An 18,378-nucleotide genomic window follows, 5' to 3' on the forward strand; every position below is an offset into this window, starting at 1 on the left:
AAAGCAAAGATGCAGCAATGTTATTTGATGTACTATCAGAAATGGTAACTTTTGTGATAAAAAAAAAAGGAACAGAATTGAAGGAATAAACATGGGAAATAAGTAACAGTTATCACTTTTTTTTTTCAGATAATATAATGGTATGTAATGTTAGCAAAGCTACAGGGTATAAAAGTTAACATAAATAATCTGTTTTCCTGAACTTTACTAGTAAACCCCAGCAGGATTAAATAGAAGAATTAAAGTCAAATTAGCCATGCAATTTATAGGATATTTAGGAGTCCACATACACATAAGAAACTACATTGCAAAATATATTTATAAATAATTGGCAAGATATCATGTTCAATTATGCCAAAATAGCAAAAGTGACAAAGCTCCCTCATTGTGCTCACTCAGCGATATTTTAATCGTAATACTAAAATAATGCTTTTTTAAAAAGCTGGAAAAAAATAATAATGAAATTTATCTGGAGGGAAAAAGTTGGACCTCAAGGCGGGTGGTGAGAATAATGCTAACTCCCTTCATTTTCATTTTGTCTTTATCAGATTTCAAACTAGACAGAAATGAAGTAATCAGTAAAACTATCTGGTATTGGTTAAAAAATAGGATCAGTACAACATTCATTGGTCATCATATAACAAAGTTAGTATACAATTTGCATTAATATCGTTTTACTGTGCTTATTTTTTGCAACTTTTAAAAAATTGGGGGTGGATTTGGGAAGGAGAAAAGGGCATCAGTAATACAAATAAGAAAAAAAGAAGGAAAATAATATAGCTTTTACATTAAAAAGTGCACAAAAGAGAACAGAAAAAGGCTCAAAAGGAAACAAAGGCAAACAGCATAAGCTTGAACTAAATTATTAAATTTCTTCCTCTTAAAAAAATGCAACCTGAAGAATAGAAATTCTTCATTTAAAGTTCAATCTTCTTCTATTCATTGTTTAGGGAAATGCAAGTGTTTTTCAGATTATCCCAAAAAGACCCAGTTAAAAATCTGTAATGGCAGTATAAATGAAGAGAAGAGAACTCGAACCTGGATGGTAGCTATTGTAATTATGTGAGTTGTATAGTGGATAGAATCAGGAAGACTCATCTTTGTGAGTTCAAAATTGGCCTCAGAAATTTACTAGCTGTGTAGACCCTGGACAAGTTACTTAACTTTGTTCATCTCAGTTTCTTCATCTATATAACAAGCTGGAGAAGGAAATGGCAAACCACACCAGGATCTTTGCCAAGAAAATTTCAAATGGAGTTTTGAAAATCGGTGCATGAATGAACAACAGTATAGAGATCTTGTGAACATAGAAACGATAGGTATTGAAAGCTGATTAGCTAGATGAAGTGAAGGAGAGTGAGGCAAGGAAGACTCTTAGCCAGTTTTCCAACCTGGATGATTGTGAGGATGATAATAGTAATAGGAAACTGGCTTCCCTGTCTATCCCCTCTCCCCCAGTCCACCCCTTTTCCTGGTGGTGATTATCAGATTTTTTTTTTTTTTTTTTTTTTTTGATGCTTTGTTTTCTAAACCCAGAAGTTCTGGGCAGTTTTCTTGTTCTATTTCCTAGAAGACTTATTATCCTCATCTCAGTATGTTCTGTTTGTGAGATTAGCAGGTTTTATTAATATGAATGAATGAATAAAACTTTTAATATGCTCTCAATTAAAAGCCATGGAAACACAATAAAAAAATATGACCATCTCTGTTTTCAAGGAGCATATAGTTTATTAGAGAGACAACACACATGGAATTTTTCATATGTAAGTCATATAAAAATGCCCCATGGTGCCTAGGGTTCAGTAGCAAAGCAGAAGATAATGCTTTTTCATTAATGTCATTTTCTTTGAAACAGGACCAAGGACTTTAGTGACAAGAACTTTCTTCTCAAAAGTGTGCTGCAATCCCTGTAGGAGTTCTCAACCACATGTTGAGAAAATTAATATTATGTTGTATTACTTAATAATCAATCAATGCATCTTTTCCCTCATCATTGTCAGATGCAGTTTCTGATGGGTGTGATAGAGTATTGTGATCACTCCTAAATCCCAACGTATCTGCTCCTTAACTAGCTTGGGCTGAGATCCTCTTGAGTGAGGTACTCCTTTGCCTGCCTTCTGTTTATCCTATAGACGGGAGCCTTATTGAGTTAGGCCATCCTCGGGGGACATGTTCTTTGCCTGTGCTTTTTTTTTTTTTCTTTTTTCAATCAAAGTTGGGGGGGGGTGACTTGGTCTACAGCCTGGGAGACCAGGTTTGGAGATGCTGATCATCAGAATCAGGTTTCTGTTCTTTTCGATAAGATTGTTGCTGACAGCTAGGTTTTCTTAAGTGTCACAGAGGGACATAATCAGCCACATTTGAAGACCCAGCTGACTTTCCCTTTTTGGTTGTGTAGGAATCTTTGATTCCTTTTATTTTGAACTCAGGAATTTGAAGTCTCCTTTATTTCAACCTTAGTGCTCTATCCATTGGGCTAACTAGCTGCAGACTGATCTTTTAGATGATTACTTCCTGTTCTTCTCTCTCCCCTCTCCCCATGAACTGTGGTTTGTTAAAGTGATGCCATGACTTGCAAGTGAATTGGATTTAAGTGAGAGAAGGCTATGCAAAGTTTCCAGCCTTATTCACTCCTTAGGAGTCATCTGGATCCAGTGAAAAGATCAAGATGGCTAGAGAGGACCCTAGCTGCAGTAGGAAACCTTAGTCTTTTAAAGTTAAGTTCTATTCCAGGTCTCAGTTAATTGAAGCAACACCCATTCAGGGATCAAGGCTAGGTAAGAAATGTGACAAAGAATGAACTCTTTTATCTTTTACTTAATCCAAAAAAAAAAAAAAAAAAAATCATTCTGGGAGAGGTTTTGACCAAAACAGAAACAAGTGCGATTTACATTCACTGAGCCATCAGGGTCCCAAGCAGTGATCAAGTGAGATTTGGGTTAAAACTTATTGTTGGCCAGTCTGAGAGCCAGAATGATTTGGGTTTAAGGCGTGGTCCTTTAGAAAGAAATCTAGCCCATAAGCCTCAAGACTCTTAGTGAAATTTCAGCAATTAAAATTTGCATTCCTTTGGACAGAGCAGCTGTAGGTAAGGGTTCAATACCCTATGTGGACAGAGGGAGAGAGATGGGAGTGAAAGAAGGAAGGAGCCCACCTCATTAAAATGTTCACTAATTAGGATTGCCTTGCTTGTGTCAGGGTATTCCAAACTTTGTATTGTCAAGCCATTCAGAAAGAAGGCACATCTAAGTTTAAAAAACCCTGTTGGTCCTCATTCTGGGACTTTTGGCATAAATGGAGGCAAGCCAGGGACCTCTTTATTAATAGGTTTGTCATCCTTTTAATAAGCTTATCTTGTTTGGATAATTGTCTCAATTTACACTTTTCTTAAATTCTACTCTTGACAATTTCCATAGGCGCTATTTCCCAGGATGATGGCTGAGGGAAGGCCACTAGGTTGGAAGCAAGGATGTTTCCTAGGTTCTAGGCCCTGAGCTACTTCTATCAGGGTCTGAAGGATGGTAATCAAGATGGTGATGTTGGTAGTTTGACCTTCCTGACTCCTGTTTCTTTCTCAGTATGCCTTGATACTTTAACTAAGTTGATTTGACTGCTCTGTGGGTGGCAGTTGGCTGGCTTCTCCACAGGAGTTGCTTTCCTGAATGATGGCTGGTGAGAGCTGTGCTGGAAGGGAGGAGTAGTGATATATGAGGTACTGCCACTCCCAGGATTCTTGTGCTTGTTTGTTGATTGCAATAGTTAATACTTGTGATGGTAGTGTTAGGAAAGTGAGGTTCTTTTCCACATGATTTTTCCTCACTGTGGCGAGTGTTAGTGCTAGATTAGAAGTAGCTTTGTTTTTTATTTTGTTTTGTTTTAAGGGAAATTTTTACTATTAAGGCTCTTGGATTCAGAGTTATGGATTGTCTTCATCAGGGACTGAAGGGGAGATGAGTCTTGTTGCTGCTGGTGATGGTTTGACTTGCCAGATACATATTGCCTCCTGTCTTCCTCAGGGAACCTTGCTGTTTCATCTATTCTGCATCACTTTTTCTATGGGTAGTACTTTGGTCTGGCTGGCTTCTTTACAGGAATTACTTCATAGGACAATGGCTGTGAAAGCTATACTGGAAGCAGAAATAATGGTCTGGGAATTCTTGCAACATTTTTCTGTTCTGCTAATCATTTATGCTGTGCAATATAAATTATTATTTTTGTCTTCTCTAACTTTTTTTTTTTCCCCTCTTGAACCTTCTTAGAAATCTCTCTTGTTTCATGGTCTCACAATATTTTGTTTCATAAGGCATTGCTTTGGTTCCCTTTGTCTTGTAATATTTATTGCAGTCTCCTAGATAATTTTTTGGTACTTAATGGTATTTTTTTCCCCAAATATATGTAAAGATAATTTTTAGCATTCATTTTTCCATGATTTTGAATTCAAAAAGTTTGCTTTGACAGTTTCTTGGAAGATGATATGTAGGCTCTTTTTTTGTTCATGACTTTCAGGTAGTCCAATAATTTTAAAATATCTCTCATGGATCTGTTTTCCAGATCAGTTATTTTTTATATGAAATATTTCATATTGTTTTCTATTTTTTTCATTCTTTTGGTTTTGTTGCATAGTTTCTTGATTTTGTCCTAAGGTCATTAGCTTCCATTTGTTCAGTTCTAATTTTTAAGGAATTATTTTCTTTAGTGAGCTTTTGTAGCTATTTTTCCATTTGTCCAATTCGGTGGATTTTTTTTTTTTCCATTTGACCATTTGTGCTTTTTAAGGCATTCCTCTTTTTATTGGCTTTTTGTACTTTTTTAGGGGTTTCATGTAGCTGTTTTCAGAGATACTTCAATTCTTCCAAGGTGGTGGTATGATCTAAAGAAATGTATATTTATTACTCTCCTGGCCTGTGCTCTGGTCTGTGAGTGACTACAAGTGCTCTTCTTTCCTGGAACTGTGAGGAGGGTCCCTGTTCTACTGTGGCTGCCAGCTCTGGCTATTAGTGCTTCTTTTCTTCTACTGGCAGGAGTACTACCCAGATCCACTTATGGGCAAAGCAACAGAGTCCTATCACAGTGCTAGCAAAGAGAGCCCTATAATCTCCTTCTGACCAGTTACCAATCCCCTTACCAAATCTGTGGACTGAGAATTCTGGAAACCACTGCTGATATTGCTGCCAATTCAGTGACTTCTAAGGTTTGCTGGGGGTCAGAGCTGTGCTGCCTTTGCCTATGACAGACTTGCCTCTACTTCTACCAAGGTATGACAAGTCTCTCCCACTGATTTTCCAAGTTGTCCTAGACTGCAAAATTTGTTTTACTTCATTTTTTTTTTTTTTTTTTTTTTTTTGTGGATTCTGATGCACTAAAATTTGTTTAGAATTGTTGTTTAAAGGTATTTGTTTTTTGTTATTTGAATATTTGAGGAAGAGCTTGGGTGATTCCCTGCCTTTACACTGCCATCTTGACTTCACCTTCCCCATCATTTCTTATAGAAAAATAGTATTCCATTATAGTCATATCCCACAGCTAGTTGAGCCATTCTCCATTTGTTGGGTATCCCCTAATTTCCAATTCCTTGATATCAGAAAAAGAGCTGCTATAAATATTTTTGTATATGTGTTTTGTTTTTTTTTTTGTTTTTGTTTTTATGATCCTTTGGGATTATAGACCTAGTAATGGTATTGCTGGATTAAAAGTTATACACAGTTTTATAGACCTTTGTACATAGTTCTAAATTATTCTCCTGAATTGTGGGATCACTTCACAACTCCACCATGCATTAGTGTTCCAATTTTGTCATAACCTCTCCAACATTTATTATCACTTTCCTTTTCTGTCTTATTAGGCAGTTTGATAAGTGAAGGATGATACTTTAGAGTTGCTTTAATTTACATTTCTCTAATCATTAGTGATTTAGAGTTTTTTTTACCCCAAATAATTATAGATGGCTTTAGTTTCTTAATCTGAAAATTGCTTGTCATCTCCTTTGACCATTTATCAATTGAGAAATTATTTGTAGTTTGGTTTAATACTCATTTTTGCTTCTAGTTTTAGTGTATTCTATTGACTTTTCTTTTTGTGTTCTTAAGTTTTTAATTAAATTATGTGCCTCTTAAAATCCTTTGTGGTTTTAACATTTTTTCCTTAGACTTTTCCTGACTCACTTCCTGGATCCTGAAGATATGTATATCACATAACTGGACTATAGTACTGTCTCAGCCTCTTTCCAGTTAGGGAATTCCAGCCTCAATTTGTCCCAAGTAGCTTTTTGGGATATGATTAGCCTTAGATTTAATTTTCTGTACTTGTAGGCCTGGTACAGTCATGCAGGCTTGGTTGTCTGTCCCAATTCTTTTAGTTCTTTTAACTCTCTAACTGTGTTGAATCAGATGTTTTTTCAGAATGGGGGGGAAGTCTACTCAGTTTCTGCAGTTTCCGGATTTTTTGAGATGTCTATGAGATATTCAGTTTAAAATATTCAAGTAAGTAATTGGTGATGAGACTGGAACTTAGGTGGTAGTTATAAACTTTATAACAAAGTTATAAACTTTGTTGTTTATTCTTCATTCTTGCCAAGTTCCATGACATCAGGGAAGTAATGGCCATGTATGCAAGTGAATAGGATTTGAGTGAAAGAGGGTTTTTTTGCAAGGTCATCAACCTTACTTTCTCCTCTGAAACCATCTGGGTCTAGGGACCAGATATATAGATCAGAACAATTGGAAATGGCCCTGGATGCACTAGCCTTTTTAGGCTACAGTAGGGTTAGGGTTAGGGTTAGTAGGCAGGTCTCAGTTTGACTAAGACAGCCATCCATTCATTCAATGATTAAGGCTAAATAAGAAAGAAATAAGGCTAAGAATGGCATTTTTTTACCTAGGTCTTTTTTTTTTAAGGAATCAATTTGGGAAGGGAAGACTGGCAGCCAAGACCCATCAACAATTGTTATTTATATTCACTTCGAGACAATCAGGATAGAGAAAAGGGGATCTAGAACAGAATCTTCTTTGGGGAACATTTAAAGTTACTGATCTTGATATAGACAAAGTTCCAGCTAGGGAGTCTGAGAAGGATTGGTTAGATACATAGTCAGAGAATCAAGAGTAGTAAGTAATATAAAACCTAGAGTATTAAGTAGTATCCAGGAGAAGAGAATGATCAAATAAGATAAGGAATGTAAAAGATTTGGCAATGAAGATGATCATTGGTATCTTTGAAGAGAGCAGTTTCTGTTGAAGAATAAGAAATCAGAAGCCATATTGTAGGGCATTTAGAAGAAAGAGCCATCCAGACACCAAGAAATAATACAAAAAATTTCTACCTTGTGGTTCTAATTTTGCTTTTTGAGGTCAAGTTGTGAGAACTGATCAAAAGAATGAAGAAGTAGAAGAAAAAAACCAATTTATCTGGAGAACCAATTGAAGAGAGAGAATATAAGAATAATTGTACTACTTGAAAGCTATGATCAAAATAAAAAGAATCTCGACACAGTATTATGAGAAATGATCAAGGAGAATAACTCAGTAGTTCTAGAACAAAAAGGCAGAACAGAAATAGGAAAAAAAAAAAATCTACTGATCATCACACTGAAAGAAATCCCAGGAGGAAAACTTACAGGAATATCATAAACAACTTTCAAAGACCCAGGTTAAGGAGAAAATATTGCAAGCAACAAGAAAGAAAAAAACAAAAAAACTATATTTTAAATATCATGGAGCTACAGTAAGCTACAGTAAAAATTACAGAAGACCTAGCAGATACTATATTGAAGGACCATTTAATAGAGAAAGGAGCTGGGGTTATGACAAATGGTAACTTACCCAGTAAAGTTAATTATAATTCTGAATGGAAAAAAAAAAAAAGGATATTTAATGAACTGAAAGACCTTTTTATGTGCTTGTGATTTAAAAACAAAAAACACCCAAAATTTAATGGAAAATTTGACATATTAAATCCAATAGAAATGTAAGATGGACATTAAAGACCAATTATAAGTAGCTTAATAAGGTCAAACTTTTTTTACTTATATATGAAAATGTTATCAGTATTTTTATGCCTGTCATTATTATTTGGATTGTTTGAAAGAAAGTCTTGGGCAGAGCTGTTTGATGGGGTCATTAAAAAAATAAAATTGTAGGGAGAAATAAAAAGGAATAATTATCTCATAAAAATGAGGGATGAAAGAAAGAATTGGTACAGAAGTAGTAAGTGAGGAAGTATGGTTAGTACTGGAACCTTACTGTCATAGGAAATGGGTTCAAGAGAGAACAATATATACCGGGAACAATGTAAAAGTCTTCTAAATTTAGAAAAAAATTAAGAGGATAAAGGTGGCACTTTTACAAGGGGTATATAGATTTAGAATTAGAAGGGAAGAAAAAAGGTAAAAAACTCATAAAAAGATTGATCAAGGTAGAATGTAAGGAGAGCATAAAGGAGGGATTCAGAGTAGTGGGTAGATTAAGGAATAGAAGAGTAAGATAATGGATAGAAGTAAATTAGGAGAGTGAGGAGAGTCAGCATAAATAGGGTAAGGATAATGAGGAAAAATAGGAAGGAAGGAAATAGACAAGAAATTATAAGTTAGTGAATGGGATGAATTTCCCAGTAAAATGGAAAGGGATCTCAGAATAGATTAAAAATCTGAATTCAACAATATGTTGCTTTCAGGAAACACAATAAGAATGGGGGATGATATACACAGAGATAAAATAAAAGGCTGGAGCAGAATTTAATATGTATAATAAAAAGCAAGAATAGTATTCATGATATCAGATGCAGTTAAAGATGAAATAAACTTAATTAAAAGAAAAAAATAGGAAAGTATATTATGTGTCAACAATATTATTTAATAATGTTTTAGACCATTTGAAATGACTAAACAGTATAAAATACCTGAGATTATACCTACCAAAATAGGCACAGGAATTACTTGAACATAAATACAAAATATTTTTAATATAAGTAAAGTCAGAATTAAGTAAATGGAGGAATAATTATTGTTCATGGATAGATAAAGCCAATATGATAAAAAAAATGACAATTTTACAATTTTACCTAAATCTCAATTAAATTACTAAAAAAAAATTTTTACTGAGTTAGAAAAACATTAACAATTAATTTGGAAAGACAAAAGGTCAAGAATTTCAAAGGGAAAAGTTATAAAGGAAGGAGTTTCAGCAGTACCAAACTTTAAAAACTATATGAGAACATTATTGAAGTATAAAATGGATATTTTGATTATTTTTAATTAAAAATTTCTTGTACAATGCAGTTCTACTTGTGATGGAAAGAACCATTTGCATCCAGAGAGAGAAATATAGAGATTGAATGTATATCAAAGCATAGTATTTTTACCTTTATTGTTGTTATTTCTTTTTTTTTATTTATTTTTTTCTCCTCTCTCTTGAGTTCTTTTTCCTCCCCTCTTTTGGTCTGATTTTTCTTGCTCAGCATGACAAATACAGAAGTAGGGTTAGAAGAATTATACATATTTAACCTATATTAGATTGCTATCTAGAGGAGAAGATAGGGGATAAGGGAGGGAGAAAAATTTGGAACACAACTTCTGCAAAGGTGAATGTTGAAAACTATTTTTGCATGTATTTGGAAAAATTCAACATAATAAAAAACCTTCTTGTATAATTAAACCAAAGTAGCCAAGAATAGAAGGAAAGTAGAAAATTGGGGAAAAGTCTTCCATAAACAGTCTCTTATATAGGGTGTGATAGTATTGTAATACTGCTGAGATAGATGAAATAATTATCTCACTGATTTACAAAAACATGGAAAGACTTGATCCTGTGAAGGAAGATGCTATCTACTTCTAGAGAAAGAAATGACAAACAGAAATATGTATAATATTGTCTTACATATATATGTATATGTGTATGTGTATATGTTATAACTGTGTATGTATTCTTGCTTAAGTTTAGCTTTCTCTGGCCATAGGGAAGGAAGAAAAAATATGTGCATGTATTTATTACATAGATTTTATGGAAATGGAAATTTAATATTTTATGTTGAATCGGAAATTTTTTTTCTCATTTTGTATTTAAGTTTAACACAAATAAAAAGTTTGCACCCCCCAAAAAAATGTGCCAAAAAGAAAAGGTAGGATTCCATCAACTAAAAATTATATATAAGAATATAGTCTAGGACAGATGAGAAATTCTCAAGAGTGAAATTTAAAGGCACAAAGAGAAACAATTCTGATGAAGCAGAAATGGCTGTCTGTTTAGGAAGTAAAGGCATATAATGAGAGATGAATATATAATTTAAGTACTCATTAGCACTTAGTAAGAACCTAACATATAATAGCATGGAAAACAATTGTAAGAATAGTATTTTGTGTGCTAAAGCTCAGAGTAAATTGATATTGTTTTACAAACCTTTAGACAACAACAAAAAAAACTTTTTGAAGGGCATATTGAGAAAGAGAAACAAAAAAAAATAGACCATGGTTTGATTAGGAATATGATAATTGATGACTGAAGGTAGAGCTAATTTCTTTTCTTATGTTTTCTTTGCCAATTAGAATAATATTTGAAAGGACAGAACATAATTGGTTAATTGCAAATTGAAATCTAATATACTTAAGGAGATAATGGTTCTCTGCCTATGTATATCATGGTGGAACTTAATATCCATGTCATGCCTACTAATTGAATGTTTACCAAAAATAATCTTGGACTCCCCTTCTTTCTCTGCTGAGTTAGAACATAAGGCAGATTAGTGACAGACTTTGGGTAATGGAAGAACTAATGGTTTTATTGAGCTCCATGAACTTGGAAAAGTTATGGAGAATAGAAGATACATTGTAGAATAACAAATTAATGTCTCGGTTTTTGAAAGGAAAGAGTTTGAATTGTTTTATTATGTTGACAAGTGAGCATGATCTCAACGTCTGGTAAAATTCTAGAACAGATTTTGTTCTATAGGATATCTAATTTATGAATAAGATAATATTTAAAAAAAAAGAAACAGTAGTCATTGGATTATAGATGAGTTAGAAGGGACCTTATTGGTTTTTTCTGCTGCTCTAAAATGAAAGATGAGGAAATTGCTTCTCCAAAGAAGTTAAGTGACTTAACACAAAGTTATGCAGGTAGTAATTGGCAGAAAAATAAAAATTGGCATGGATTAGTCAAGAAGACGTTATGCCAAAATAACTCTTTTAAAAAAGGATTTTAATTGGTTCTTTTGGTCTTTACTTTGCAGTTATTTCAATGCTTCACTCCTTTGAGAAAGAAAAAGAATTAAACAAAATATAATGTATTTTAATAATATATACAGTATTCTTTCCTACTTGTCCTGTAGCTCCAGTTCTTTTTGTCCCTTAAGGCAGGGATTTATTCTTTTAAAAAATATTATCATATTTGATGAGGTAATAGGGAACCAAATGATGAGGTAAATACCTAATGATGAGGTATATACCTCAATAGGATTAATTGAGATCTAGTGGCAGGATTGGGGTACAGCGAGTCATATGGAGCTCCCCTGCAACCTCTTAGGATTCGGCAGGTCTAGTGGCAGTGAGAGTCCCCTGTAAATGAATTTACAGGCCCGAAAACCTAGATTGATAAAAAGAGATTTATTGCAAGGTTTGGAAGCAAGGTTAAAGTCTGGTTAGTAAAAGGGATTAGATAGAGGAAGATATACGCTGAAAGCAGTGGGACAGAGAGTCTCTGATACAAAGCATCTTTGCTGGCATCTTTCAGCTCTCTGACCAGGGATGATTCTACTTTGTCTGTTTTTATCTGCTTGAAGAAGCCTGGGGCAGTGGGCAAATTCTTGGCAGGCTTTTCAGATAAGGAAGAAACTGTTTTGGGGTAGTCCCAAAGGAAGTTGTAGATCAGACAAGGAATCTTAAAGGGGTCTACGCCCGCATCAGAATTAGCTGATATATCAGAAGGAATCATCTAAATTCAATTTACTTGAATTTTGCAAAACATTTGACTGATTCTATTTGTATATGATTTACATAAAAAAAAGAAAGGTATAGGTAAGAATCATACATTAGCACATTATGGTTTATGTATGACATCTGGACTGGTGATTGTTTTGGTTTGACTTGTGAATTAAGATTGGTACCTTGCAGGTTGTACAGGCATTGGATCTAATTTTGCCCCACAGACTTACAGTCTGCTTATTATTTGGAATTGTTTGAATGGCTAAAACCAAAGAATGGTTTTAATGATTAGGAAGATTTCTTTAGTATAGTGCCCCAAACATTAGTGCTTGACCCTTTCCTGATTAGCTTTTTGTCAATGAATTGAATAAAAGCCAAAAATGATACACATATAAAATTTGAAATAAGTTAAGATCCAGAGATATATCTTGACCTGTTAGAACATTGGGCCAAATTTAAATTTCATTTAATAGACAAAACCAAAAAATATCCATTACTATATGTAAGTATGGGGTATAGCTTGATTGTAATTTTTTTTGAATCTTTTTAGTCAACTGGAAACTCAATATGAGGAAAATAATATGACTAACAAAAAAAATAAATCTATCATTAGTTTACAGAAAAAAAGGAAATTATAGCATTGTCCCACTGTACTAATCTTAGACTACATCGAGAAGATTATACACAATTCTGGGTAACACATTCCAAAAAGGACGGTTTCCAAGATTATAAATAAGCAAATAAATATGCTCAACACCACATACAAACACACATCCATCAACAAGCATTTATTTTTTCTTTCCCAGACACACCTTCTGTGAGTGGGAGGGGAAAGGAATATAATGAGGGAAAGAAGAAAAAGAAAACCCTTATAACAAATCTACATTTTTTTAAGCAAAACAGATTTCTATAATGGCTATGTCAAAAAAAAAAAAAAAAAAAAAGGATGCCTCATTCTGCTTCTTAATTCATTACTTCTCTGTCAGGAGGGTGGGTGACATACTTTATTATATTAGTTCTCATTTTATTGATCATAATTTTTAAGTCTTTCAAAATTATGACTTTATAAGCTGTTACATAAATTATTCTCTTGATGTTGCTCACTTCATTTGGTTTTGGATAGTCTCAAATCTATAGTTTGAAGAATGACCTTTTTCGATCCAACTCACTTCCAGTTGATCAATGATGGACAGAAACAACTACACCCAGAGAAGGAACACTGGGAATTGAATGTAAACTGTTAGCACTACTGTCTTTCTAACCAGGTTACTTTTACCTTTGGAATCCAATTCTTAACGTGCAACAAGAAAATTGGATTTACACACATATATTGTATCTAGGTTATACTGTAACACATGTAAAATGTATGGGATTGCCTGTCATCTAGGGGAGGGAGTAGAGGGAGAGAGGGGAAAATTTGGAAAAATGAATACAAGGGATAATGTTATAAAAAAAATTACTCATGCATATGTACTGTCAAAAAAATTTTTATAATTATAAAATTAATTAAAAATATAATCTTATTTAGCCACAGGGGAAAAAAAAAAAAGAAAAATGACCTTCTTCCTCTTTTGTAGTAAAACAGAGCTTCTTGCTATTTGTCACATATATTGATGACTATCCATTTCTGTTGATGTGCTTGGGAACAAATTAATATCAACAGAAGAAACCCAGAATCAATATTTAACGATATAAAGACTTGGTCGGGATACCACACTAGGACACATACAGGTGGTACTTTCATTTCTACTTTAAATTTCAAGTAAAACTTCAAGAGAATGGGAGATATTGAAAATGAACAGTTGGTTAAGATGATATTGGAGAACTGGATTGCGTTCTTTGGACCATGACTGAAGATACCAAGATGCTGAGTTTTTAGAAAGGGATGAAGTCAGATTCACAAATGATTTCAGTGTCTTTTTGTATGCTATAGGTAATTTGAACTCACTGTGGATATCATCACCCCCCACCAAAAAAACAAACAAAACCAAAACACCAAACAAAAGGCTATTTCCTCACTTATTTTGTATCCCTGGCAACTTATTATTTTCCTTGTTAGTGTAGAGATAATTTCTCATGGTGCAGACAGGACCAAAATAGATGTTGATTATTTCCACCTTTTCTCTGACTCCCATTATCATTACCTCATCTCCTTTTCCCCAGGAGGTCTTAACTGAGCCTCTTCTCCAATGCTAGTGCTCCATTTATTAATTTAATTTTTGTTTACTTTGTATACATTTTGTATTTACTTCTGTGGCTATTTTATTCCCCACAGTAGAATGTAATAAGCCTTTCAAAGTTAGAGACTGTCTTGCTTTTATTTTTGTCTCCCCAGGGTTGAATAGTATAATAAGTATAATGTAATATTGCATAAAGTCTATTGAATAGGATGATTTGGAAAATTAAATTAAATATCAGATTTAAAACTAAGTTCTTTATTCACATACTTGCCCTAAAATGAATGTGATTTTTTTTTCTACACAATTTGAAATATTAGCTAGATTATACTTAGTTTATTGATTACCAACTAACTTTTTACCCATTATTTTACACATTTGTGTTATCCAACTGTGACTTTGATTTCAGACAGTCCAAAATTCAGGGTTTAAAGGGTTGATATTTCCTTTTGTGAAATCTGTGATACTTCCATTGTTAAGTAGAATTTTAAAAATTGTTGGGCCATAGTTTTAGAGCTGGAAATGTCATCTTGTCTAACCCTTTTATCTTATAGGTAAGACTCAGAGAGTTGAAATCTCTGGTCATGATACCGGTTTTGTTGTAGGGTTATGAAGAATTAATATAGAAATGTTTTTCCCAGTAGTTTAATGAAGGAAAAGTTTTAGTTCTTAAGTCAAGGTGATGCTTTTATTGTCTATGTGGTGCTGTTAGCTCTCCTTAAAATAAAATTAAAGTATTTAAAATTTAGATAAAGAACTTGTGTCAAGAAATTGTATCTTTGGATTGTAATTTTGGAATTTACTTGTACTATTTATAGATGATCAGAGCTTGAATAATGTAAATCTTTGTAGTATTGTAATGGGATGCTAGATATCTATTTAGGAGAATATGAAGAATTTCTGTAGATTTCCAACTGATTTCTTCAACAAACACCTCATTCTCATTTTCTTTTCTTAATAGGCACCAATTTGTAGAAAATAACTTAATACTAAAAATGGGTCCAGTAGATAAACGGAAGGTAAGTAACATTTATTTTGATAATCCTGTTATAGATCTCCATGTTTTCAAATAGTATTTCTCAGAATAGTGTTTTCTCCTGTATAGTGGGTTTAAAATATATATGAAAAGCTAAACTCTCCAAGTATTTTATATTTTACAGATCCTGTTAGATAATTAGTATAATTATTAATGTTCCCATTTTACAGATGAGTTAAATGAAGTTCAGAAGGGTGAATTGACTGAATATTAAAATTTAAAATATTTTAAATAATTCAGTTTCCTGATTTTTAAGGGGAAAACTTTTTCCATGCTTCTCACATTTCATATATTTCCTATATTATCTGAAATTAGTAATTAACCCATTTTAACAACTGAATGAAATTGCAGTAAGTGGAAACTTGCCTTTCTCTGATAGAAGGCAGAAGAAAAATTCATTTCAGGTCTCATACTCTCAGGCCAGTATTCTTTATTATGTGTATTAACCTGATTTCCCCAGCTAAAATTTCCCTTCAACTTAAGAGGGACTTGTGGCAGTTTTTCATCAGTCATCCTTAATGTTATAGAATTATTTTTTCTTTTCCTGGTTGTTAAGCAAAAAAATGAAAATTTTAAAATTGAATATATATATTTTTATATAGATAGTAATTTTGTTAAAACAGCTTTTAAGTCCTCATCTGAAAAGTGAAAAGTTAACAAATTTTCATAAGCTTCTGCTCCTAGTTTGTTGTATCTACCAGTGTTATTACCATTCTTCCTCTGCTGGTTTATTATTTCTGTCTGTAGTCTGAAACAGAAAATCTCAAGTAATGGAAATACAGCCTGTCTATAAAAAAAGATACTCATATGTAGAATCCCCTTTATTCTGGAAAGGAAGGGTGGGGGAAGAACACTGTGGTAAGGGGCCTGATTGGAGGAGTTCTCTAACTTTCAATTTTTGAAACTTATGCTAATTTATATGGGTAATAGAAAATTTTGACTTTGCCTGCTTTTTTTTTTTAATCTGTATAGATTAATCTGTATAATAGAAATCATAATATGCACTGGAAACATGATCTGATAAATGAAAGAACAATTATATTAAATACCCATCTTGGAAGTACTTGGCTGTTTTTTCCATTTTTTCCTTTTCTCTATGCAAAGTTCAATTCCCAATATGGGAATTGAAGAAATTTGGCTTGGTTACACAGATGAAGAGGCTTATTGCCTAACAGAAGTTGGCCTCCAGGAACTTTAATGGACAATCCATAGAAATGATCCCCCATAAATAAATCTTGCTTTTTCATTTCGGCAAACATGGATTTTTATGTTTATTTACATCAGGGTTTATTTGCACGCCGTCGTCAGTTGCTCCTTACAGAAGGACCACATTTGTATTATGTGGACCCTGTCAACAAAGTTTTGAAAGGAGAGATTCCTTGGTCACAAGAACTTCGGCCAGAAGCCAAGAATTTTAAGACCTTTTTTGTTCACACAGTAAGTTTTCTTCCTGAGCTCTGTTCATTTGCTTTGTAACTTAAAAGAGTTTTATTCTTTTCCTTTATATCTTCTAATGATGATGATGATGATGATGATAACTGCTTTTTAAATAAAGTGTTGCAGTTGATAAATTTCCTTCTAGTGACCCTATTATACAGGTTAACAGTGTGAATATTTTCTTTCACTACTTCATAAGATTTGTGGTTTCATTAATGTGAAAACTTTTTATACTAATACATCTAATATCTCTTTAAGAGCTGAGTAAATGATTCTTATGAGGAGCTATGATCAGCCTCCCCATGATGAGCTTCTCAACACTTAGATGGTCTTCAGATAACAGGTTCATATTCTCTGACCATTTCCATATTTGAAGTCTTTCTGATTCCATTAGCACAGGCTTTGAGAACTCAGGGTCACCTCTGTCTCACAGGAGCCATTAGAATAGAACTTTTGAGGGAGAATACTCATTTTATGGATCAGGAAACCAAGAGTGGTTTCAAGACTTGACCATAGTCTCAAACCTATTAAGTGGTAGAGCCAGAATTTAAATTACATTTTTCTGACTCCAAGTTTTCTTTTCTTCTATATCATGTTATCTTGTATGCCTGCAATGGGGCAGCTAGGTGGCACAGTGGATAGAGCACCAGCCTTGAATTCAGGAGGATCTGAGTTCAAATGTGGTCTCGGACACTTAACACCTCCTAGCTGTGTGACCCTAGGCAAGTCACTTAACCCCAGGCTCAGGAAAAACAAACAAACAAACAAATAAATAAATAAATAAATGGCTGCACTAAGGTGGAATGACCAAAAAGAGAAAATCTCTCTTTTTGCTAAGTCAACATTTTTCTCATGCTACTTACTCACTTTCCACCACAGATCAGACTCATTTAGAATACTGTTTTGAAGATTCAATTCTACCTAATCTTTTTTTAATTCTATTCAGGATTTAATCTGATACTTTTTCAAATCTGTATTTTTCTTTTTTTTCCCCTCCATTTTCCAAATAATAATGTTTTTAATTTTATTGGCACCTTTTGTTTTTACTCTAATTATTTCTACTTGTCTTCTGTGTCCCTTTCTACCCTCCACTTAGTGAGCCTTCCCTTATCACAAAACATTTGACTGATATAGTGACCATTTCTGAAGTTCAGCATTCTGTACAGTTAGGCCCTTACTTCCTTAAGGAAAAGAAAGAAGATAATTTTTTCTTTCTCCATGATTTTGCCTGTTTTTTTTTTTTTTCAATTGGTGATGTCTTTTTAGTGAAGCCACTATCTGATGTTAACATTATGGTATGAACTTAGTTATCTTATTTTAACATTGTTGTTTTGGTGTGCAATTTTATGGAAATCATTAAACTCTGATCTCCTTATAGCCTAACAGGACATATTACCTGATGGACCCAAGTGGGAATGCTCATAAGTGGTGCAAAAAGATACATGAAGTTTGGCGGCACAGATACCAGAACCATCCGAATACTGCTGTCTAGGAAAGCATATCCCAAACTGGCCTGGCTCCTGCCTGCTGCTCCATGATTCAGCAATATGGGCTCGGCAGCACATTGGAAGGATCTTCCCACGCCACCCGTTAGCCATCTCAAGGGGAAATCATATGTCTGATATATTGCAGTTTTTTATTTAAAAAGAAAAAAAATGACAAAAAAAAATAACAACAACAACAAAAACCAACAACAAACATAAATGGAATTCAGGGTCGCTTTGCTTGTTCTTTGTGCTTCCGTTGAGGCTTCCACATGCATATCGTTGCAGTGAAGATCTTGCTTTGGTGCCCTTCAGCTCAATTTCTGCTGCAAACTA

The 18,378-nt window shown here is 33.6% G+C and overlaps 1 protein-coding gene across 10 annotated transcripts in view; it reads left to right on the forward strand.

Annotated features, from left to right (window-relative positions):
- The window catches only part of PDPK1 (3-phosphoinositide dependent protein kinase 1), a 157,180-nt gene extending 138,904 nt beyond the window's left edge, over positions 1-18,276 (forward strand). For all 10 annotated transcript variants that reach the window (XM_074279860.1, XM_074279854.1, XM_074279858.1 and 7 more), the window contains 3 exons: positions 15,047-15,104; positions 16,406-16,558; positions 17,937-18,276. In XM_074279860.1, the coding sequence (XP_074135961.1) occupies positions 15,047-15,104; positions 16,406-16,558; positions 17,937-18,050 (325 nt within the window). In that variant the 3' untranslated portion in view covers positions 18,051-18,276. The remainder of the gene's footprint in view (positions 1-15,046; positions 15,105-16,405; positions 16,559-17,936) is intronic.
- Positions 18,277-18,378: the final 102 nt, after the last annotated feature.

This window comes from Sminthopsis crassicaudata, chromosome 1 (assembly GCF_048593235.1).
Source record: "Sminthopsis crassicaudata isolate SCR6 chromosome 1, ASM4859323v1, whole genome shotgun sequence".
NCBI classification, from domain to species: Eukaryota; Metazoa; Chordata; class Mammalia; order Dasyuromorphia; family Dasyuridae; genus Sminthopsis; species Sminthopsis crassicaudata.